Here is a 25,616-nt window from a genome sequence, read left to right as displayed (position 1 = left end):
CAAATGCATAAGTATGGTTATCTATAGCCGTGTTTGAATATTTGAATATTAGGAGACGGTTCACTGAGATAAGCAGTAGGTGGTGCCACGTTTTCAGTGAGAAAACCATAAGAAGAGGTTGCAACAAGATAACGTAATTGAAAAGGCGGCGGTCAAACCTCAAATGGTGAAAAACTATGCAGAAAATATGATGAAAATGACAGAAAGGTAGCTTCAGATCTGTGTGGATCAATCATGAATGTATTATAGAGCCATGGGAGCAATGAGGAGACAGGCGGAGACAGCTGACAGCATTAACTCTTTTTCGAAAAAGGCAAAAACCACCTTAAATGAGATTAATTTTGTTTTTTTGCATTTTTCTTCTAAACTTTTGACTTTTACGTCAAACATTTGTAAAGCATAATGCACATTAAAATACGTTGATGAAAACACAACTAATGACAGACACGCAAGACAATATCCACTTCCAGTAAAATTGTATAAAGAATAGTTACTCTTAGCTTGCATTTGATATTTTATCCAAAGCCAAATAATGACATATTCAAAACATCAGGGAAGTTTCACCTTGTACTAAAATACAGAAAATCTTTACCTTGTTATTTCCATAAGCCATCTCCATGGCTTCCAGGGAGAGGGAACAGAGAGCGTTGATCAGATGATGCAGGGATACATCATCCAGGTACCTAAATCACACAACAATACATATCGCATATCATATATGCATATTTTGCACAGACTGAATAGTTTCAAATGTTATGAATTCAGATTTACTTAATTTGTATAAACAAAAAGTTACTATTTATGCCCATATGGTTATTATTAGCACTGAACAGAAAATGTAGCCCCTTTACCAAAAAGTACATCTCTTAAAAAACATCAACTGGACTATTTAAAAGCATACGGATGAATAACTGGAGTTTCTATAGGGAGTGCTCATTTTAACAAATGAAAGACTGGTCCTTACTGGGAGCTCTCAAAAAGTCTGGACAGAATGTTGGAGATGACGGGTAGGTCTGTCATCACGGCTGTGGTCAGCACCTGTTTAGGTTAAAGACACAACCACAGGCAGTCAGCTCATTGCCTTCAACAATAAGGTGAAAAACATACAGTACAACACAAGCTCGACATACAGTTCCTAAAAAACTCACTGTGCTGGGTCCCTCCACAGCTCGACCAGGCTTCAGGGCACCGCCCACTCCTGGCTTCAGCCCCAGGATCCACACTAAATGCTGGTAGGGAAAAGTGAGATAAGGTAGGTAGAAGAAATGTAAATTAGTTAAGAATTATTGAATTTAAACTTTCTGGAAGTTTTTATAAAGCACAAAGGTATTAGTTTGTGAAACTTATTGGTAGCAGGTCATTTATTTTATCAAAAATAGTGCAAGTATACACTTATGAATGTATAAATGTAATTTTGCATTACTAGAAGAGGATATGTACTTGGACGTGTGTGAGAGACAGAGAATGTGGACTGTCTATTTTGCCATGTCTAATTAGATAAGAGTGTGTGCATACGTGTGATACCATATGGGAGTAGTACCTGCAGTGTCGCTAGCACCAGCTGCCAGGAGGTGCCCAGCACAGCCCCATGGCAGTGAGCCAGGTTCAACAGGGTACGCATACACTGGATGTTCTTGGCAGTCAGCTGACGGAGGGACAGACAGTTATATTATAGTACAATCGAATGCACATGTCATCAGGCATTTAGTTGATACACTTCTCGAACTTTAAGTGTGAAATGGTAGGAAAGGATCAATGTTTATGTCTTACTAAAATTATGAGCTATAGCATGAAGCGCAAAGGTCACAGCCATACAACTATGGTAACAAAGAAAAAAAAGGTGTGGAAATACAAATACAGTAGTGCTAAGAGCTAAAACCAGATAAAAACAACATTATAATTTCTATGGGGGGAGTTCTAATTATAACTAATTAACATACTGATTTCAGGTTAGGGTCAAGGCCACTGCCCATGTATTTTGAAATGCTATTGCCCTAAAGGTAAATTTAAAAACACTGACCTGCCCATGTTCATAATAGTTGTTCTTTACCTGAACGGTGCCATGAGAGAGAAAGTGTGTCTGTTTTTATGTGGGCATTATTTTAAATGGGGTGATGTGCACATTATGCATACTAATAACACAGACAACCTGGTAAACAAATGGCTTTGCATTTTCATCAGACAGGACTATTTTTTTATGCATGGGATGTTTGACTGATTCTTTGGGTTATATCTTAGATACTGAAAACTCTTAAATTAATAATGCTTGTTAAATTATAGTCCAAGCATCATCTTTTTTTGTCTTGACAGATTCTGGAGCCCATATGGTCCGTCTATATTTAACTCACCGCTTTATTTTGGACTAGTCTTGAGTCACACTCAATTGTGCTCTGTCTTGCCTTGGACTTTGGTGGTCAGGACTACAGTTTTTTTTCAGCCGTTTGTTTAATATATCTTAATTACAACAATTGAAATAATTAAATGTCAAGTGTAACTATAGTCTCTTCATAGTTGTGTCCTTACCACTACAGTGCCCTGGGGCTGGGCAGTGAGTGGCTGCCCAACAGCAACCACCTGCTGATGAGATTCACTGGAGGGGCTGATAATTTGAACACTCTGGCCCTGGATCGAGTAGGCTGTGGAGAACATACACAGACACACACGCGCAAAGACACAGACACAGACACAGACACAGACACACACACACGTCAAGTCTTTCGATGAAAGTCAGTATACACAAACAGGTTTTGTAACAAGTTTACGACATGCAAGAAGAGCTTCCTTAATTAACTCCAAGGCAAACATCCATCGCAAGTTGAGACCCAATTTGCCGGCTTTATCTCTACAAGCTAATATGCAAATAATGAATGTTTGAGCGGTCGGTTTAAGAGCATTTGTGTGTGTGTGTGTGTGTGTGTGTGTGTGTGTGTGTGTGTGTGTGTGTGTACGTCGACAATCTCCAGACACGTTCTCCTTGGTATTCCTAATTAGAAGCCAGAGTGAAAAGTTATGGATCAACGCAAAAAGACTAAGGCAATTGGGACAGGTAGAGTGCCAACAGTTTACATGTTAAGCTCAGTTTTGCGGCATGCACATCTAACCATCGGGGAGAACAGACGTACTCATTAGTTTAACATAAATACACGTGAACAGAGAGTATCCTCAGGGTTAGAGAGGGGGACTTTTTAACTGTGTGTTGTACTGTTATGTGTTGGATTGTGTAATGCCTACATTAAAGCAGGAATACAAACATGCATACAAAACTCAGCCTCAAATGTTTTGCAGTAATATTCTGGTATTTCAGGTGTATTTGTGTGTGTGTGTGTGTGTATCAAGGCGATGTTTTGTACAAAGAAAAAGTAGTTACAGGAAACCTGATGTACTGCTTAGACTGCGTTTTCTTTGTAGAGCAGGAGCTGTACCTTTGCTGGAGAGGTTGGCGGTGTTGCTGCTCAGAGCGGTCAGGGTATAATGCGGCGGCAGAGAGGCCTTGCAGATGGCTGTAATGAAAGCGTCACGGGGCGTCACCAGGCCCAGACGACCACACAGAGAGGCCATGGTCAGCTCTGCTTTTAAGATGTTCTCTGTGGCTGTCTCATCGGTGCTGAAGAGACAGGACAAGAGGGAGAAAAAAAAACAGAAAGTGAAGAGTGTAGTCTGATATTTGGTACATTCAACAGTGTCTCTTTTGTCTGTGGCAGTTAACTGTAGCTGTGTCAGGTTTTAGCATGTACTGTTTTTCTACTACAGTGGCAATTTCAATCAAGGCTGATTCCAATAATTGAATTTGATATTAGAGGAAGATTATTATAATTCTGGAAAAAAGAATTAAAGAGTGTGTGATGTATTAAGACTTAAGCTAAATCTTTATCTGAGTGGGGTTATGTTATGTTAAGAAAATTGCCAACTATGCTCATCTTGGGACTTGGTTTTATTTTATCTGTAAGGGCAAAGTTTTTCCTGGCCTGAACAGTACTTTACATTTAAGGTGTTTGTGCAACACTGAATAAAATAACTATGAAAAGGTCTATAAGACCATATCCTCTGAATAGCATTGCTAGAAATCTATGTCCAAGTTTCCCTCTTGTCAGCTCTTTACATTTTCATTCACTACATCTGGACATAGATTTAAGAGTTAAAAATGGTTGTTGACATGCACATAGGACAAATTAATGGATCAGTATTTGTTAGAATTTTGACATTTCCTATGGGAAAAGTAATTCTCTCCTGTTCGATGACAGCAAAAGAGCAGTTTATGAAAAGACTACCTGGCGTCTAGTAGCAGAGATAGAGCAGCCAGTAGACCACACCAGCAGGCACTGACCATCTCCTCCCACACCAGGTGGGCTCCTGAGATAGAAACACAAATCATCTGTGAGTTTAGTTAGGAATTACTTCACTTCAGTTGGACAGCATCACTTGGGAAAAGAAACAAAACATGCCTCCATTTTTTATATCTTATTTGAAAAGATAAAGACATTACAGGCACAATACTGGCCACCAGGGGTCATAGACATACAACCACCCACAATCCTCTTGGGTTTGGTAATCATGCTGTAAGATACATACAATCTAAACATTACTATACAGCACAAATGCTCTGGAACTTCCACCTTAAGATGTTGCTTTTCACTTTGATGTACCTCCTAAAGCTTTCCTCTTTTTATATTTAATTTGACTGGTTTAGATCCCACGTTTCACTGCATCAGAACCTGCTTGTCTTCCTCCTTATCCCCCTCAACCCCTTGTCCATTCTCACCAGGTTGTAGCTGCCACTCCTTATCAGGATGTGCCTCTCTGAACTCAGCAGCTGCCTCCTCCTCCATAGCCAATTCTCTTTCAATCATAGAGGTGATGCCCCGCACCAGGTCTAGTAGGGCACTGAAGGCCACAGACATGGCGTAGCCCTCCGGGATGGACGGGGGCTCCACCTTGTCCAGCATCTCTAGGCTGGAGGATGAAAGAAAGAGACAGAGAAAATGAGATGGAGGTTAAAGTGTGTGTGTGTGTGCCTCTGTGAAATGAATTCTGTCCATAACTTTTAAATGTTACAAAGTCCATCCATAAATTTAAATGCGTGTGTGTAACTCTCCGTCATACTAAGGATGTATGTAGCTCCATGTAGCTTGCAAAACTGACCTGACTGGATTCTAATTAAAGCAAATACATTCCAGCACTACCAGAAAGGGCAATCTAGACAACACGTCTCTTTGTTACAGGAAGGCTTCTGGCTAATGTAATTCCCTGTATTTCAAACCTAGACCAATGACAATAACATTTCGACGGGGTGAGGCTTTGATCCCTGCCCTATTATTGTTTAATGAAAAAACTTACTAAGTGGCCTTGGCGCTGCCCTGGACGCTAACAGTCATGAGGGGGATCCAGGTACCACGGTATTCGAATGCAGCCTGCGTGGTCAGGTTGCCGCTGACCCCTCCTGTTCCTGGGCCACCCTGTGCTGTGCCCTGGGCCCCTGAACCCGAGCCACCTGGACAGAAAATGAGTGTGGTGGGGGTAGAGTGGATAAAAGAAGTCAGGAAGACAGAGTGAAATAAAGCACAAGATAAGAAAATAAAAATAGAAAAACCAATGTAAAATAAAAGAAAACACCATGACCACTTGTGTCTGCACATCAAGTGTGTTGATTTCATTTTGATTCTGTTGATTTAATGAGAGTATTTTTCCTTTTAAAAGCAGGATATTCCTTTAACAGTTTATATTTCATATTGACCTAAATTAATTTTTCATCTAAACAGTCCTTCCAGAAAAAAAAGAAAAGAAAATAAAGTTTTTGTGTTTGTTGCGGGCAAAAATCCTTGATTATGCGGCACGTTTTCTTAAAAAATGCGATGGAATATGCAGGATATTTATGTAATTTTATGCGATGAAATTGCGGGAACTTGCAAAAACTGCAGTTTGATGAAAAAGAGAAAAAAAGTTATTCCCCCAACACCTTGTTCTCACTAGGCTACTAATCTTAATGTAAAGAGTCATTTCTTATTAGTTTCTATGATAAGCAAGCATACTACATCACAGAAAGTGCTGGGAATATTAAGTTTTTTCTTGTTTTATTTCAGACCTTAATAAACACATGGCTCAAACTTAGAAAACATTGATGAGTCAAACAAGTTCTGTAGCTTTACAAAAGGAATATGCTACAACTTCTGTAAAAATGAATAAATAAAATATAAAAAAATAAAATGTGTGCTTCCTGTTTTACAGAGGTAGCTATACAAAACATACATTTTCTGTTAAAATAAGTGCTTCCAATGCACAAAGTGCAATCTCTTAATGTAACGTAAATTTACATACTACTAATATACTTACAACTGTAAGGTTTTCAATGTGGGGTTTGCAGCTTTTCGATGATGTTCATGTCGCGTAATTATGTCACTTCATAACGTTTTGCGCATATTTTGCGTGGATTTATGCGGCGTATTTGAAAAAATGCGGCCCCCACATAAATATGCGGACTTTGGCTGATTATGCATTGAATTATGCGATCGCATAATGGCGTTTTTCTGGAGGGGCTGTCTAAATATGAATTTCAACTGCATTTGCACAGAACTTTATGGAAAATTCATTGAGTTTCTCATGGGTGCAGGAATCCTACTTGTTGAAAAAGAGAAGAGACTACCAAATATATTAGTAATACACTGATAACTGTACCACATTATTGTAGAATTCTGAAATGAGGATTTAATTCCTCTTAAAAATCACGGAACTGACCAGCAGGTGCACTGACGGCTGCAGTGTTCCCCGCATTGGGGACGATGAAGAGGGACTGAATGAAGGAGCCCAAGGCGTTGACGATGTCTCTGAATACCTTAGTGGAGTGCTGCTTCATGTCGTATGATTGGCAGAATGACCTGACAAAGGAAAAGAAGACAGAAGCTTGTGATGTGTTTAAGCAAGACTGAACTAGCAAGAAAGTGGCCATTTGGGTGGTGATATAGTTCAGAACTATACTGTGAAAAACACCATTTTAGGACATCTCATACTCTGCTCTATGTTGTCACACTTGGCTCAACCTTTACAAGACTAAGCTGTGCTGTCACAACATCCATCAGGTTCAGCTGAGCTTCGTCAGCCTCAGCTGTATATAATAGCCGTTGGACCAAGACTTCATACTATCTGTCTTTTATGGCAGCCAATGTAACTGCCCCCTGCTGGCCATTACATAGAATGCATGTTTAAGACACTCCTGTTTTGGCTTCACTTCACAGACCTGGAAGCTCTGTCCACTAACTATATACTGTCAATAATGTTAACCTCCAAATATCATCCTTAACTTATGGAATCATGAACGCCTCCACTAGAGCTGCACAATTTATCGAAATATTATCGAAATCGCAAAATGGCCAAGTGCTATATGCAAATCGTAGAAGCAATATGCAAATTGCAGAGGCTGCAAATACTTGATAACGGTAAAATGAGCATACAAACAGCGTTGTAATGAAGTACTGCAGTTCTGCAGAGATGCACTGGTCAATAAACTTGTTCTTCAGATTTAAGGAAACCCGTTTGTTTGATACAGACACCCCAAAAAATCTCATCATGATGATTTCTATGTTTTTTTTCAGTGAAAATTATATTTGATCATTTCCACACTAATTGTGAATCACATTGCAATATCGGTCAACATAATCGTAATATAATGTTTTTTACCATATTGTGCAGCCCTAGTTTAATAACAATCTAAGTGCCAAAACATTTCACTCTGGACCAAACAGATGATCAACAGATGGTCACCCACCAACATTGTTATTCCTAAAACCATCTTTAATTCTTTCATACGATTTAAACCATTTTGTATCCTGTTGATGGCAAAGACAGTATAAGTATTTGTAAAGTCAAAATGGCTACATAATGATAGCTTATGTTATGTGGATGTAGAGGAGTGTGTTTACCACAGGGGTATGTTTTGTAAGTTTCTTTTCCTGCTTGGCTCGACCTCTGTTGTTGTATCAAGAGGTAGATAAATAAGAAACATTCAGCCATCATGACCAGATACACTGCATTGTTTGGCTGCTAACTGAGAAATCAATCAGCAACAATCAAGCAGTGTGACGCACAAAACACCTCCAGTCTTTGTTCACTGCAGCTGAGAAATGTACGATATATATATGTAAGATGCAAGAAATGTGACATTTAAGTGAAATAAAAAAAATATTTGAGATTCATCTAATAAAATGTGTGCTTGGTTTTGTAGAACTTCATATTGCTTACCGTAATAAATGTGGCTGCACACATAGCCTATGGACTGATTCCACAGCCACCGCTCTCAGCCACTGTGGCTTCTCCCCATCCAGGAATTTCACCAGCAGAGACAAGAAGATCTCACACTCGGTCACCTGCAAAACAAACACACACTTATCAGATTGGGACAGACGTTTGGCCAGCTCTGTCCCGTAACTGGAAGCTGGCCTCTGGCAAAATTCCTGAATCCCTTTGAGCTTTGATGGAGCTGTACTGCAGCTTACCACACTACTTGAAATGGAAATTTGTCTTTTGCCCGTCTCAGTCAAAGATTGATAGAGTATCACTAAATAAAAACAGCTGCAATGCTTAATTATTTAGATGCAATTAAGCTTATTAAAGCGCCTGGAGCAGAACTAAGACAAAACTACTTCTACACTAATCCAATGCTAATCAGACCAGATCAATTAGGTGTATCAGCTCTGTGCTGGAGAAAAATCCCTTATTCATAAGCATCCATCAGGCAACAGTTCTGGCCAGTCGAACATCAATGCAGACTAGTCCCTTACCAGCAAGCTGTAGAAGTGCTTAATGAGGACTGAAACAACGCGCAGCAGCCTCATGCAGATGGGAAAGTAAGGTTTCTCCACAGGTGCTGGTGAGGCGGCGCTGCTGCTGCCCTGCCGGAACTTGATGTTAGGAGAGAAGAGCTTGATGACGAGGGGACACACTCGTTCCTTCAGCAGGAAGCTGAACTCCTGGTGCTGTGTAGAAAACAGAGAGAGAGAGAGAGCGAGCGAGAGAGCGAGAGAGAGAGAGAGAGGGATGTTGAGATCATATCAAGCATAGTAATAACAAAACAGACTACTGTTTTCATTTCTTTTTGCATCTCTGCCACCTGTAAGTTCTGTATGTAAGTGTCCATAATATTGGGCCTAACATGTAAGGCTCCATGTACCTGTAGGAATACTCCAGGAAAATCATTAAGAACAGACTCAAGCAGCTCCAGGCCAAAAGTCCGGGTCATCTCTGTCATCCCCACCAGCCAGTAGGGGGCATCAGCATTCACCAGCTGGCACAAGTCCTACAGGGAGGTGCACAACAGCATTTTAAACAATGGAGTGTTATGTCCTACACACATCACAGTGGTTGAAACAGTGAAGTCACTGAGCTCTGCTGGAAGGATAAGCATGATCACACAAAAGTGCAGCGTGGGTGAAGAATGACAGGGGACTTGGAGACAAGGGACTTTTGAATCATTTCTTGCAAATGTAACTTCATTGCTGAGATGAAAGCAGTTACCAACTTATTTTAAACTTTAAAACCCAAGGTTATGCGGTTGGTAATTACAGTAATTTCCAGTTGTGGGGACCATTTTGATTTCTTGTCTCTAGTCCACAAATGGTGAGCTCATGAGCCATGTTTCAAAACCAGCTTGGTCCAAAGGCTTCACCCGAAGCTGCTGGGAGAGGTGTATAACAGTGTGTAGAAGGCTGCCGCTCCCTGGTGGACATACCTGGAACAGCATGTATGCATCTTTTGCACTGGGTCTCAGAGTACTAACAGACCGTCTGTTGGTGTTTCCCTGAACAGGAGGAGGCTGCTCCACGATGCCTTGGGGGGAGGGAAATACAATTTATATTTTAGGCATTTAAAGTTATTTATTTTTACCTGTTAACTACACATCACATCACAGCATACATATTTATTTTATTAACTGTTTATCCATCACAGTATACTACATTATTATACATTACATAATATTATATTTTATTCCTCACTGTAAATCTTCCTTGAGATCAGACATCACTCTGTGAAAGTTCCGCATCCTATCAGTGTTTCAACTTCCGGACATTTCCCTCAGATTGCACCAACATTCTCTCACCTTTAAAACGCTCATCCTCAGCCACCATCCTCTCAAAGACCACGGTGACGACCTGTCTGACGGTGGCGGCCGCTGTGTTGTTGGTGATGTTGTCCTTAGTGAAGTGCAGACGAAAGCACAGCACAATAGCCTGGGCCGGAACAAAACATAAACGTATTATGTAGCACATGCATCTATATATTGTATAAACTGAACCTAAACGAATTACTACTGCGTTTCTGGTCTATTTTCAGGAGGAATCAGAAAATCATATTCTTTGTTCTTAGCCATTGCAGGTTACAAGGACTGATATGATAACATGGAGTTTGGCTTTTCAATATATTGTAACATTTAACAAAAATAGTTTGAACAGAATAAGTGATAGTCCATGTAACTGGAGCAAAGATACCACAAACACATTTATTCATTTAAAAATAAAAAAAAAATAAAAATAGTTTTAACTTATTTTGACACAGGGTCTCATTCTCAAGAGAGACCTTTTTAATACACAATCGCCACAGGTGTTGCTGTACCTTAGAAAGTACTTCATCGTGTACGACTGTGTTGGTTGTCAGCAGGACCAGGACCGTCTGTAAAAGTTTCAATTCCTCCAAACCGTTTTCCATCAGCTGCCACAACATGTTGATGATGTTCCCCGCAGCGGCCTGTTATGTACACACAAACAACTTAAATTGTTTACATTGATATTTATCACATCTTAGTGTATTACTTATCATCTAGAAGTATGCACAAATACACATACACTTGTAGTTCAACTCAGGAAGCAGTATCAGAGTTGCTAGATTGTCAGACAGAAGAAAACTCAAGTGAGAGGATCAGACTGAGGTCACACAACCCCAAACCAAAGACATGCACCAAAATACACACTTGTGAGACCAGCTGGTGCTGTCTGCTTAGGGCAACATCATAGAGTTCAAGAACCCCAAATGTAACTGACGGTTAATATTATGTTACTTGATGCTCACAGTAAGTGACACAGACTGTCCTTTCTTGGGTCAAACTGTCCAAAACACAACTACACATCAAGCAACCCCTCTGAGCTCTGCTCTTTTGAGTACTACTCACTGGATTTACAGGAGGACTAAAAAAAATGTAAAACAAATCAAAAATTTAAAAATGTATTAAACTTAACTTTCAATACATAATACTTTTTTGCTACTGTTTGGTTTTTGTCCACTCTTGGACTGCAACTAACATTTGTTGCCATTACAATATATACAATATGATAGATATTAATCTATCAATTATTTTTTTGAATAATAAATTAATCATTTAGTCTGTATACCACAAAATTGCTTTCTTTGATCAACAGTCAAAAATGAATACATTAAATATATAATGATATAAAACCAAGAAAAGCAGAAAATCCTCACATTCAAGAAGCTGGAACCAGCAAAGGTCTAGTGTCTCATCATTCATGTCAAATAATATTTGTCCACAGCTACATTTGAGATACTACAAGATTGAACACAACCTATTTTCTCTGTTCAGAAAATTTATGCTACAGTGCAACTTCAACATATTTCTACAGGAGATGAGTTGCAATTGCTTTGAGATCTGGCTGATTGTTGAGCCAAACATTTTACTATGTATATGTGGTTAAGGAGTACCTATTATTAGGTTGATGCCCAGGTTGGGAATGTTGATAGTCTTGCTCCAGAGGGTTAGATAGGTTACATAAGTGTGCCATCAATAAAAGAAAATTCAGTCTATTCTGTCCTGTTACATTTCCTTTCAAGACATTTGAACAGATCCCTCTCCTTCTCAGAGGAAACTAAATTACATTAATTATCATCACATTCTCTCGACATGACAAAGTATCTGACTTGGTTGTCTCCAGTGACACCTTGTGAGGCCCTCAGCTAGCTTTTCAGCCCTGCAGTTTAGAGTTGCTGATGAAGTGGAGAGGTACACCGTTCAACAGATCAGAAAATGTGTGTGTTGTCGAGTGTGTGAAGTGTTTGTCTTTGATGTCCTAAATGCTTGTTGGGAGCAATAATGTGATAACAAGAACTCAAAGACAAGGGTAGTAAAAAAAAAAAAACAAGGATGAAATGCTATCTTAAATGCCAAGAGAAACTCCCAAAACGTCAGACTAGCTGAGAAAATCTGCCTCAGACACTTATGTTGAGCTGCTCTTGAACAAAGTACTCAACCACTACCCACTCAGGCAATACAGTTGTGTTCATTACAGTCAGTATATTTGAGATGTGAAGATATGCAAAAGTATAAATTGACATGGATTAGTGTTGAAATGATTCATTGACAGTTAAATACACAATTTTGATAATGATGGTCATTGGAATATATTATCTAGTGTTAGACTGTTCCGACAAAGCAAGCAATGTAAATATGTCACATTGAGCTCTGGGAAATTGAAATGGGCCTTTTTAAAAAAAACATTGTCTGATATGTTGTCCATTATTAATTGGTTTATTAATCAGAAAAACAACCAACAGATTAGCAATGAGAAGAAGCTGTAACCTAAATGTGCATAATATGGACTAGCTATTATTATTACTAGTTATGTCACCCTTGGGTATACTCTGGGAGTGTAGAGTACTTCAATTCTGCTACCAAAGGCAGAAGCATTGACACATATGCTAACCTAATTTAATAAACGCCTGACTTCAAAATGCAGAAAGCATGGGATGGCTCAATAATAGTTTAATAACAGTCTTTTACGGTGTATTAACAAGGCAGTTCTGCAGCGGCTCCAGGGTGTCAGCTTTAAAACAGCTCTGATCTCAGGTCTGACTCCAGCTGGGTTATTTAAAAGGTTCAAATCCTCTTCACCCATCACATAAGCTTATGTTAAAATACATTTGTGTTTAAGAAATTATTACAGTCATCCATTTCCTTGGATGAATACCCAGTTCCACCTAGTCCTACAGGGTTGTTTAACTGCCACTGCACACACAGATCATGTGAAACTACTGGAGCAGCCTAGTAGTACGTTTTCTAGGCCAGTGGTTTCCTCAAATACAGAGGTAGTGCAAAGACTAAAAGATCGACAACTGCAGGACAGAATGAGTAGTGGTAGAGGAAATGTGTCATTTATATGTGGCCTCCAGTGACAGCAATAAATTTAGATTAACCATTCTAAAATTTACATTGCCTGATTGGGTATCGATGAGTTGCACAGATTCCTGTATCGATCTGAATGAATTACCCTTAGGATTCTTAAAAGGATGTGCCTAAGGTGGTAGGTGAACTTACATTTGCATGAATGGCTACGCTGAAATATGCAAAATCTTAAAAAAGGAACATTGAGGGCTTGGTAAATATGCATTTATTACCCCAAAATGAGCTGTTTTTATCTACAGAGGGAGTGTGCCCTCTTCTCGGAGTCCACAATGTTGAACGGACAAACAAAACAGTGGCCTTGCATGTTTTTAGCTAGTTTTGCGAGTAGTATAGAGTTGGTTGGCAATCTTTAACTTCACCGCTAGAGGCCACTGAACCCTACACACTGATCCTTTAAGTGATCAAGGGATTGCATGACCTCAAGCACACTGCAAATCTGACACTATAAAGAAACATTCTCTACACTATGTTCTTCAGAAAAGTGTTTTTTTAATGAATACATGGCAAAAACATTATGCACAAAAACATGTGCATTGGCACTTTTGGAGATGATAATCACCTTGTGTCTTTCTATGAAGTAGGGTCCACACTAGTTGATGAATCCAGATGAGAGCAATGACCTCTTATTGATTTCACTTGTTAAAACCGGCATACCAAAGGGGAAATGTAAATGAGGAAATTAAGCCTGAGGGATTTTGGGGAAAAGCTGGTTAAACTTAAAAGGTCTAGTGTGTAACATGTAGGAGAAACTGTTGGCAGAAACGGAATATAATATTCAGGGGTGTTTTCATAAGTGTATAATCGCTGTGTTTGTAAGCTTAGAATGAGCCATTTTTATCTACAGATGCACATTATGTGGAGGCCGCCTTGTTTCCACAGTAGGCCATAACGGACAAACCAAACAATGGCTCTAGATAGGGCCCCTCACGTTTTTTATGCATTTCGTGGCCACCGTAGTTCCTCCTTCGCACTTGGAAGAAGGGGGTGAAGCGAGGGATTGCAATCTGCAACTACACCACTAGATGCCACTTAATCCTACACACTAGATCTTTAATATAAAGTTGTTGTTTTTAATTTTTAATGTAAGGTGTTTATGTCGTTAAAGTCATGACTACATCGTTCAGACAAGACAAAAAACTATGATAGACAAGATAAAGGTATTCTGACTTGAGCTATACTGACATCTACCCATCTTTGATTTCTCTGATAGTTTACTGGCCTAATATCAATTATATTATATTTCCAATTACACTACCGCATTTGAATAATTAATACAATTTGATGTTTTTTTTCATCATATTGCACTTTGCTTAGGCTTATAATATGCCATTTTCCAACTCCGAACATTAGCGTGAGTATACTGTAGCTATATGCCAGCATTTTGAATACCAGACTAGCTCATGGTCCTCACCTCAGACACCACCTCATGGGACATGAGTCTCTGGATGGCAGCCAGACACAGCTGGGTGATCTTTGGCTCTTTGGTGCCACAGCCCATCAGAAAAGGCTGCACAACCTCTGAGCTGTTCTCCTTCAGAGCTGCAGGAAAAGGACAGAGGTAGAACTAAATGTCACTTTATTTTATTTTTTCATACCTTTACAGATACTTCAAAATACCATACCAAGGCACAAATTCAATGGTGAAAATTACATAATAAAAGAAAAGAAAGAGAACATTGTGTGTAACATTAAGTACCCATCTGGGGAAGCTCCACAGTGCTCAATTATTAATCCAAGGTTGAGTTATGAAAAATGTTTTTTTTAAATGTTAATCTAATATTTTTTAACTATCAACATTTGAATATATATTTGTACTGGGTCTTTATTGAGGAATTTTAAATGTTTTTTTCCAACAACATTAAAATAAATTATTAATGTGTGGCCTTGATACATTTGTGCTGTCTGATCATGACAGGGAACCAGTGCTTTACATCCAACTACCTGTATAATTTCCACATTTATTGCACTGGTTTTAGTTTCTTCGTTTTATATAACCTGCAGGTTATACAGGTTTCACCATTCAGTCTTTTTGTACCACATAATTACGCTGCTGTGACAACTTACAAATCTATTCTGGAAACAAAGATGAACTCCTCTGCAATGAACACTGTACAGTTCACAGTTTACAGGGGCAGTCAGAGTCGGACAGTCAACAGTGGAACTCGGAAAATGTCGACTATGTGTCAACTCTGCAAATGTTACTAAAAGCTGGACTTTGTTTATCAAGACAGCATTTCCTATTCAAGTGTTTAGAGGCCAGCCACATTTGAAAGTGCTTTGTAGTGAAATCGGACCATGCAGGTGTCTGATCAGCTAAATGGGTTAAATCTTCACCATTTATAAACAAAGCTGAGGGATGAGCACTTATATAAATGAATATGCAGGTCTCCTTTTCCATGGAGTGCACTGGGTTAGCATCTAATATGACAGAAAAAGACTATCTATTTGTGTAATGTGCTTACAGTACACTGTAAATGACTTGCCACAGGCTGATTCCACAAATAAAAAACAAAAATAAATCATAATACAGTGGATATCTGTATGTCTCTTGTATGTGAAAAAAAAAACAGTGTCATGTGAATATAAAAACATTAATACTTGTTAACTTGTATCATTCCATTTACAAGGGATAGTGCACATTAACCAGCATTTAGGCCTACACTTTGAAAATAGTGTTGGAATTATACAAATGTTAGTGTATAGTAAAACAACAATGTGGCAAAGTGAGGGAATACTATCATGAATAATCTCATTAACATAATCAAATTCAATTCAAATACATACAATATTTTGTGGGGGAATTCATGGAAATGTGTCATTTTCAAATGAGGGTGAAATGCGCACTCTGATAAAGTGGCAGCTAGACATCTCAGTTGTCATTTCTCACTTTCTCACTCACCTGCTAGTATGTCTGTATTCCTGGCTGCAATGGTCTTAATCTTCACAATGCCAGACTCTGCGGCCTGGGGGGATAAAAACAGAGAGTAGACATTTACATTCAATGTAACATGTATCAAAAGATGCTGATGATGCAGCACTTCTGTGCTACCGGTGGCAGGCAACCTCTTGTTGTGATGGCCACAGGGCTAAAAAACGGCACAGCCTGGCTGCAGAGATACAGAAGGAGGGCTGGTAAATCTGTTGAGAATGGGCTTCAACTTCAGAGGGATGTGCTAGTAGGAAGTGATTTCCCCAGTGAGGTGTCTGGCAGGGGTGGCAAGATATGGAAAGGGGGAAGGATGAATGTCAAGAGAAAGAAAGGGCAGGAGGCGGGGATGACATGGAGACAGACTGAATGTGAGTCAGTCTGTGTCTGTGTGAGAGAAAACGAGATACTGAGCATTTACCAGTCAAAACAGAGGCATCTTTTTTTGACATCTATTCTCATCTTTCCGAAAAACAGCAAGCCAGCGAAGGCCTGTCAAGATATTCTTCCCATCTCTCCGACCTCTGCTCCTCCTCCTCTCCCCGGCATTCTTCCCCATTACTACCTGCTACCCAATCGTCTTCTCTTATTCACCATAAGAAAACACCCAGTGTTTCCTCTATGTTGATTTTGGAACGGCGGCCCGCCGCTGTTAAATTTCTAACGCCACGGTATCAGAAATGGGGCAGACGCACAATGTAGTCACGGTTACCTTTTAAATGATCCTGCCGACATAATGCACCCCCGTTGGCTGCCGCTCACATTGCAATTTAACAACGAGTAGAGCTATTCAGAGGTTATTGGGGCTGTCCAGTTTAACTCCACATACTGTTGTGTTGATGTAGCTTATTGTCAAAACGTTCGCTTTCTTCCAAGTCGACTAATAAACTAACTGCTCCACCAGAAACGGTGGGTCTGTTTTAAATGGACAACGTTCAACTTGTCAGTTCTCAGCTCAACGTCCTGATATCAAACATCATTAAAACGGAAATATATTTGTTTGTGTTGCAGCGAAGTGTCACTTCTGTTTCGTACATAACACCTTTTTTTCCGGCGTGACGGGGGGGTGTTCGGACAGGCCTGCCGCCGCTGCTAAAACAAATCCTAGAGGAAACACTGACACCACTTTTCATACTGCAGATAACCTAAAAGATACAACGTGCAAATGTGTACCTTATGATAACAGCTGTACTGCAAGTTTGCAGACTGAGAGACCATAACTCCATTATTTATATCCTTCATCAGTCATCTCAATGAGCATTTTTCTTTTGGCAACCTGATGCTGAGGTAACCACCATCTGCAGAGCCCACACACAAAGAGGCACATGGTGAACAACGACAGTCTTTTTCTAATCACTGGTGTCGTTATGATTTCCTTGTGAAAATGGAAAATGTAGCATTTAATAAATGTTATACATTAAATAACTTGCATGTTACTGCCTTTAATAACGGCTTCTGGCATATCACTGGATCAAATACCACACATCAGTGGTAGCAGCAGCATCCTCAACTGTGCAAACAGCCAATGGGCCTACATTACCTTGATGCATTTTTCATACAGCCACTGCATGATCTGACTACATCCCGAGCATGCATGTGTTACAAATGAGTCTCAACTCCATTCTCAAAACCAGCATCATCCTATAATTTCTGCAGCTACAGAAATACATTGGGGCCATATTTTGATAATAATATATATAATCTGAGTGACCGAAATATTTGGCCAACAACATGACTGTATAACTTTAAGGTGTCATTTAAACAGCCACAAGGTCAAGCTACTGTAGAAGTCAACAATTCATAACCTGCTGAACAGTTGGCTACCCAGCACCCGTTGGTAAGAGGGTTGGGCTGTTAATACAAACTGTGAACCTGCCAATTCGGTACAGCTTCTTAAAAAGTTAATCTTCAAAAAATGTTAGTCTCCCTCTTCGCCTTTGTTCCTCAAACAGAGCCAGAGGTCTCCAGGCAATGAGGAGAACACAGAGAGCTTATTTAGTACAACCATGCCGTGGCTACTTGAAACTGAAAACAGTAAAGTAAATAAAACTCTGCAAGTGACAAAAGGTAACATTTTGTAAACAAAACCTTTCCAATCTCTACAATGAAAATCTTTTGTGTACAGGCATTCTTCTTGATTCCAGTTGGGATGAAAACAGTGAAATTTCTCTTTCTGCATGTAAACACATTTCTCCACATACTTCCTCATAGAAAGTGCTGTTTAAGCTTTCTGTTGTAAAGTGTAGACCCTACTTCTCTATAAAAACTGTCAGCATTATGAAGTCACCACCATGTGGAGGGAAATACCGCTGGCCTGATGATGTCATTGTAACATCAATGAGAGCAGATGGAGGATTTCTTTCATCTGTCTTTCTGAAAAGCTAAAACCTCTTCATGGAGTTTGTGTCTAGATCATAGGGTAGATGAGTGTCTATAGCTAGTTTGTTAGCATTCAACAGCTACTTCATGGTTGCTGTAGTTGTTGATTGCTAACAAAATGCCTTTTAGTAGTGACTGACTAGACGATTAATCAGGCCTATTATCGGACATTTTCAGTAAGTCAGCATCGGCCTGTCTGCAATCATAAGGCTGATAAACAAAAAAATGTCTGCGGACACATCTACAGACAGCCTTTACAGTCTGGCTGCTGTGGAACGATATTCATTCTACCCCTTGTGAATTTTGGGAAGGTGGTGAAATAGTTTATTTTGAGCCCTGTACTGTAACTCCCATGAATCCTGCTTTAAACGCTTGCCTACCTCTCTCACATACCAGTCACATTGTGAAATCTATAGCATAACCCAATGTATTATTATATTGGTATTATATAATCGACCACCCTGCTTTCTAAATATCGGAAAACCCATATACCTCAACCACTACTTTTTAGCATTAAAATCCTAATCATCTTCGAGGTGGCTTGGAGTGTGTTAATTAGGGCTGGATAACACTTTTTCAGTACCAAACAAAATGTGTCCGTAACAGCATAAGTATCTAGGGGTGTAACGAGTCGATACAATTCACAATACTTGGTTCACGACATGATTTTGTCATGATTTTTTGAATAGACTGTAGACAAATTATACCTGAAAAGGATTCATTTATTTCTCAGATAAAACTCTACAAAATATATTCCCTTTTGCCACACCTCTGATTTTAAATAGGATGGTGCATCCCCATTTTCTTCACCTGCGGCCGCCAAGTCTTTGATACAGCTACTGACACTGATCACGATTCAGTTTTCATCTCACCGATTGGAATCTTCACATATTTGTGTCGCAGTGTAACTGTCTGTATTAATCATTTATGTATTTGCAAATATACTAATATTTTTGAATTCTATAAATGCAAACAATTAAGCCAAAAATATTCAGAAATGACTGAGGGAAACATGCAATCGTGGACAAAGTTGATTTTCAAACCTACCAGTGGAAAGGAACATGAAATACAGGTCTCTGCAGTACAAACAATATAAGGACTGGGCAGCATCAGGAAATGCTCAGTACTTTCAGTTCTTCTCCAGGGCCTTTTTTGTATGGAGATCCTCAAAGCGGAACTGACCGATGTCTCAGTGCCAGCTCATTTCTTTGAAAAGCAACATTAGTGAAGCTCATCACAGATTGACTTCCTTAGAAACATGCTGTGAGCGTCTCAAAACTCAGCAGTTTTTGGTAACTTACTTTGCATATTATGAGAAACGCTTATTCAGTCAGAACTTCATTGCAATAGCGTCAGTTCACTAAATCCCTCCATGTTTCTATTCTTTTGTCTCCGCACAGCCTACATGACCTGTCTAGCAAATGAGTTGTGCTAAGCGAGCCATATAAAGGTTGTCCGTAATGCTTTCATTTATTCTGCAGGTTTTCCCAAGACATTTCAGTCTGAGCTACCTATAGTTGACAGCACCCGACTCATCCAGAGAGAGGGAGAGAGAGAGCGCAGGGCTGGCTGACTGATGTTTTTTTTGCCTAGGCAAAAGCAATCAGAGCACAACAAACAGCAAAGCCCTGGTGGTTTCACTGACTACTATTCAATGAAAGAGAGGTTCTGAATGCGAAGCTATGATACAGAAATATCAATGGGACACTTCTTGGCTCCTCTTAACCCAGAGAAACCACTGGCTGTGGTGCAATGTCACTGTGGGAGATGTGTTGGGAAATGTGGGAGGAACTGGAATGGATACTGGCTGGAAAATGAAGACGGGGCTTCCTCATTCTTCTTTTCAATGACAATGGATAGAGTAAAGGCTACATTTGTTGTAACAGGTACACAAATAATTTCAACAGCCACCAGTCAGCCTTTTTTGTAGCACAATACCACCCCAGCAAATATAAGCATGAAGGCTCAAATTGGGAAATGTTGTTTCAATCACAACACTATCAACCAGAGCATGAGTGAGCTCAGGTTGCGGGGAACATCAAAGTGGCTCCCTGCACTGCTGTGATCCCTGAGGGAAAGATAATGGTAAGGACAAGGAAACATGGGTGATGATAAATCAATATTGAAGGAGATGCTTGAAGAGGCCCCTTGGCAAAGGCCAGCAAGCAGGATGAGACGCGAGACCAGATGTATGCTTTTTATGGCCCTATGTTACCGCCTCAGAGCTCATTTTAAAGTATCAGGCACTCAAGTCAAGGGGTTGAATCTACAGTGGCAGAAAGACAAAGGAACTGAAACCATTTGCTTAACTTTTTCTCTTTCTCATTGTAATGTTGTCTTTACACTTTAACTGATGTGAGACCTGAGAAAAAACAAACTAAGCCAGTGTAGCCTGATATGTGTTGCCCCGCTGAGCTTACGGTTGAATATTTCCATGGCACCAAAAGCCCCACATACAGTACAGCATTTCATCTAATGACCTGTGTGACCACTGTTACATATCCGAGCAAACAGTGAGCTTACTATACCTGAGAATTACAGGGAATTAAGGTAAAGAGGCTCTCAGTGAGATGGTGTCAGTTGAATTACATAACTTTGGCAAACACTATCAGCACTCTGTGTGCATTTCAGAGACAAGTAAATTATATAAAATAATCTATATATCTACACAGTTATGAAATGCAGCGAGGTCAAACCATGACAGAGTGAATGGTGGCAGTATTTATCCAATATTGTATTTTACTAGCCTCATAATTATTAGTTATCTTTGAGCCATTAATTTAAGGATCAAAAGAAAATACAGTACATTTTAGATGTAAATGAACTCTGACACAAGCCCTATGGAAGGCTGAAAGCACAGAACATAAAGAGGGTTGTGTCATTTGGGGCAAAGTGGCGTCATATAAGCTGGGTCTTCTTCATGAGAATCTAACAATACACATACACTGTAAAGGGCCCTGACGTCACACCTCCCTGTACTATAATACTTGTTCTCATCCATGATGTCACCAACACTGCTACACAACAGAAGCAGTCAGCTGCCACAAACAGTACATCGTTCCAAGAAATATGAAAAAAACAAAACACTTAGTATGAAATGGCCTGTGGCTGTGTCAATACTGGCAAGCTCGTTGTGAAACCAACTTGCAATGTGAGATCCTAGACAGACTTAAGTAGGCCAAACACGTCTTCTCCAACAAATGTCAAAAACATTTTGGGGCAAAATGGCTCACCTGAGCATTGTCCACTCACTAATGCTCTAATGTCCTGGTAATAAAATAACAGCGGCTAGATCTCACAAATTACAAAGAACATTTATGTAAGTAGAATCTATGTATAGTTTTGGTTTTAGTTGTAAAAATATCCACCTCTGATTCGTGCAGCCACCCCCAAAAACGTGAGCAACATGTCTAAATACAATGTCATGGTTATTTAGGTGGTTATTTAAAGTGGAAGGAACTATACATGTGTGCATTTGTGTGTGCAATCTGGATTAATTGACACTTTAACAAAAGACCATATATGTAGGGGATATATTTTCTACATCTGCATGGGTGAATAATAATACCACTTTAGTGTACAGCGTCTCCCTCTTGCAATAAGTGATTGCAAGGTGGGGAATACAACTATTGGGTAAACTATAACTTCAATCCAAAGGCTGTCAAATCATTTTAAATGAAGTATCAAGGGCTGGTTTACCCAAATTATACAATTAATACTTTTTATCTTAGTGTACTTTAATTAAAACCCCTGAAAAACTGATTTGAATTTGCCCAGGTTTTACTGTTTGTGCAGCTACTACTAAGGGTAAAACCGTACTTCAATGTAATTTAAAACTAGCTAGCTGGTGTATCGACTGAATATACCTAGAAAATGACCTACTGCCAGTCAAAACATGTAGTTTTATAAGCTTTAATGAAAATAAAGGGTCAGCTGAGTTCATGTGGGTTCTCCCGGACCAACATTATATGAATGCTCCTCATAAGCCATATTAACCAAAGTGTGGGAAACAAGCCATTCAAAAACACCTGTATACTCTTTTCATATGAACGCCTAGTGGGCAGGTAGGCCCAGTGGCTGACACAACTTTTAATGTACCCGTTCAGTGTGAGGACAACTCAGTGTTCACATCCCACCAACACCACGGAGTACAGGCCCAGTGGCTGGTGTGTGTGTGTGTGTGTGTGTGTGTGTGTGTGTGTGTGTGTGTGTGTGTGTGTGTGTGTTGGGGGGGGAAACGGGCTCAAAACAAACAAATATATATAAAAATGTATATTATTACGAATATAAAAGCATATTCACAATTAAGACAACCTGCTGAACGCCACGGTAACGAGTCAGTAAAGCTAACTATCAGGCTAACCTCTTTGACTGGGGGGAATTTCTTCTTGCACTCCATGGACAGAGACCGCAGGTCCGTCTGCATGTTCTCCAGCAATTTCTTCACCGCTTCGGGACTGCTGGTCGACATCTTTGACGGCGTCTTCGACAGAAATCTCAAGAAACTTCAAACGATAAGGAATGCCGGAGCGCAGTCGCCCCCCGCGCCCATCCACAACGGGAATATAATCCGTCGCTACTTTACTCGGCTCCTTTGGAAAATAAAATAAAAACGCCGCGGTCCATTGACACTGTATCCCACTTCTCTGCTTTGAGCGCCCGTGCGCAGGAGAGCAGCGATGACACCGGCATATGTTCCTCTCCTTCACAGCCCGGTGACATTAGCTTCGTGAAGCAGCATCGTTTCCCTTGATCTCTGTTTCTTGAGGCTGCTCACTAATGGAAGATATTCGCCAAATTGAGCAGTTTGCCATCAACGGCCGACAGCTCCACTTCCCTTCCCACAATGCTTCGGTGGACAGTGACACGTCACTTGGACTTCCGTAAACAGTGACCGACTCAGAATAATGACTGCAGCGACCCCTGCTGGTAAAAGCGTGTTACAGACAGGTAACGACGAGCCACGTCTAGACACTGCTGCAGTTACGTGTTGACATGCACCGCCTGAAGCAGTGGTCCCCAACCTTTTTCTGTCATTGAGTAAATTGACGTTCCCTGAATAAGTGACACATTTATGGATATTTCATATTAGATTCAATGCATATCAATAACAGCAGAGAACAACAGATAAACTGTACAATGAAGCCAAATAGTGAACACAATAACTGCAGGGAGTGTAAGAGCTGGTGCTCCATGAATGTAATAAAAAAACATAGATTTAAAAATAATAATAATAATGTAATTGAGATTTCTTTGCAGAAAACAACAACACATTTGTGATATAGACGTACGGTTTATATGTTACATATATGTATGTTATATGTACAGAGAAATATTGTAACATATTGTACATTTTCCTCCACTTCATTCACAGTGTCTGACAGCTGTAGTTATGGCAACTAGTTTTGGTGCAGATTAAGATTTTGCTTCAAAAAACATTCATCTGATTTATAAAATATGATGACCTGTTGTGGTTAAGCAACCAACCAATATAACAAATAATTACTCATCATTACATTAGTCCAGTAATAAAATATGTAACAATATAACACTTTTCGGCATAATGAGAAGGATATTTTTAGTTTTTATAGTTTAAGTTGTCATTTATAGTAGGCCTAGTAGGCCTACTTCTGCAATTTAACAAAATAATATTTTGAATGTAGGATGTGTGTTTTGACACTGTGGAATTGCTCCTTTACTCTTAGGGAGATGATCTGAATCCACCACTGAAATTATATAACTGATCATTAAAATTCAGACATTAGTTTGACATACTAGGATCTAGAGATTAGTGTAGTGTGAAAACATATATATAATTCAGACTGTGGCTTCTTCAATTATTTATGAAATATTTAAATTAATATAAACAAGCACCCAGTTGCCCGTTTATGAAGTACACATATAGGTATTTATTTTACCATTAATCATTAAGTAAGACAGCATACTACACTGAAAGGATGAGGTACATTGGTATTGTTTGTGAGACTAAAAAATGATATGGGCAGACAAGGTAAACAGGAGCAGCCTTTTCCTGAGAGCGCACAGTGACAACCAGAAGGAGTCCACATACTACCTTTGAAGTCAGGCATGTTTCCATTGTGCCTTAACAGTAAACAGACTGCACCAGGCTCCACATTCTCTTGTCCTGGGTTGGTTTTCAGTGCCTTTTTCACTACAAAGAAAATGTTATTATCTAAATTCAACCAAGAAACAATTCAGTCTTTTAGCAGTATTCAACTTGTAGGAGCTGCTCCTCTCACAAGGAGCCCGTTGCTTTTAGTTTTTTAGGCTGCTGGAGATTCTGTTTTGTCTTCCTGAAGAAACAGCTTTTGTCCTCAGGGAGTTGGAATCCAAACTTCCACACCTCCTTAAATCCCTTTGAATTTGGACGAAAGGAAAAACAATAAGCAGCAGAGTAGCAACAAGAGAGCAGCAAAGATTTTTTTATACCGTATAAGTAAAGTGGAGTTACTTTCAGATTAGTTGTCTGTCTTGAATCAAGTAATACTGCTGCACCATTTCTGATTAGATTGTGGATAGTTGTGTTAAGGTTTGAATAATTTAAGTTATTAAACGTTTTCACTCAAAATGTAATGCTGGGATACACAGCATTATATTTTGAGTTTAAGTTTAATAACTTAAATTACTCATTAACTTATTCTAACTATTTTTTGACTGGAATATCTAATAGAAAACTGTTGCAACAGTTTCACCTGGTGTTACACCAAATCATTGATGCTCAGTAGCTCATAGCTCCACTCTAATAAGTAATTTCCTAATATTTCTGGAGATATTCAGTACTTTGAGATGTGAAAAACAACAGTGTAAAGCTGATTTGTGTTAGTCACACCATTTCCCCAACGCCAGTGACTATAAATAACGTCTTATACAAGCCATTCAGACCTCTTGTGTCTCGGCAAACACAAAAAAACCCTGCTGATTTGAAGGTGTGGGGTAGGGAAGTAAATTATCCTTAGAAAAGTATTCCACAGACAGGAAATAATATAAAACAGAAACTGAAATTGTAGTGACAAATGCATCTATTTAAGTGGTTAGAACTGATGGACTCCATCTAAATTATGTTGAGTTCTGTGAAACTGCATGACAAATCTATTAAAGCTGCATAACAGATAGCACTTT

At 39.4% G+C, this 25,616-nt stretch overlaps 1 protein-coding gene across 4 annotated transcripts in view; it reads right to left on the bottom strand.

Annotated features, from left to right (window-relative positions):
- The window catches only part of mon2 (MON2 homolog, regulator of endosome-to-Golgi trafficking), a 38,155-nt gene extending 14,817 nt beyond the window's left edge, over positions 1 to 23,338 (bottom strand). For 2 of the 4 annotated variants that reach the window (XM_051381452.1, XM_051381453.1), the window contains exons 1-20: positions 22,840 to 23,338; positions 16,071 to 16,134; positions 14,583 to 14,710; positions 10,597 to 10,728; positions 10,085 to 10,214; positions 9,716 to 9,813; positions 9,158 to 9,283; positions 8,769 to 8,963; positions 8,230 to 8,354; positions 6,730 to 6,869; positions 5,335 to 5,488; positions 4,760 to 4,950; positions 4,269 to 4,350; positions 3,423 to 3,604; positions 2,524 to 2,636; positions 2,021 to 2,050; positions 1,541 to 1,645; positions 1,149 to 1,229; positions 965 to 1,038; positions 593 to 683 (exon numbers count right to left, since the gene is read on the bottom strand). In XM_051381452.1, the coding sequence (XP_051237412.1) occupies positions 593 to 683; positions 965 to 1,038; positions 1,149 to 1,229; positions 1,541 to 1,645; positions 2,021 to 2,050; positions 2,524 to 2,636; positions 3,423 to 3,604; positions 4,269 to 4,350; positions 4,760 to 4,950; positions 5,335 to 5,488; positions 6,730 to 6,869; positions 8,230 to 8,354; positions 8,769 to 8,963; positions 9,158 to 9,283; positions 9,716 to 9,813; positions 10,085 to 10,214; positions 10,597 to 10,728; positions 14,583 to 14,710; positions 16,071 to 16,134; positions 22,840 to 22,947 (2,349 nt within the window). In that variant the 5' untranslated portion in view covers positions 22,948 to 23,338. The remainder of the gene's footprint in view (positions 1 to 592; positions 684 to 964; positions 1,039 to 1,148; positions 1,230 to 1,540; positions 1,646 to 2,020; positions 2,051 to 2,523; positions 2,637 to 3,422; positions 3,605 to 4,268; positions 4,351 to 4,759; positions 4,951 to 5,334; positions 5,489 to 6,729; positions 6,870 to 8,229; positions 8,355 to 8,768; positions 8,964 to 9,157; positions 9,284 to 9,715; positions 9,814 to 10,084; positions 10,215 to 10,596; positions 10,729 to 14,582; positions 14,711 to 16,070; positions 16,135 to 22,839) is intronic. The other 2 variants (XM_051381454.1, XM_051381456.1) reach the window with 1 other exon arrangement.
- Between the last annotated feature and the right edge of the window lie 2,278 nt (positions 23,339 to 25,616).

Source organism: Dicentrarchus labrax, unplaced genomic scaffold, assembly GCF_905237075.1.
Source record: "Dicentrarchus labrax unplaced genomic scaffold, dlabrax2021, whole genome shotgun sequence".
NCBI classification, from domain to species: domain Eukaryota; kingdom Metazoa; phylum Chordata; class Actinopteri; family Moronidae; genus Dicentrarchus; species Dicentrarchus labrax.
Note: the sequence above shows the minus strand (reverse complement) of the source record. Positions and strands in the feature narration are given on the sequence as shown.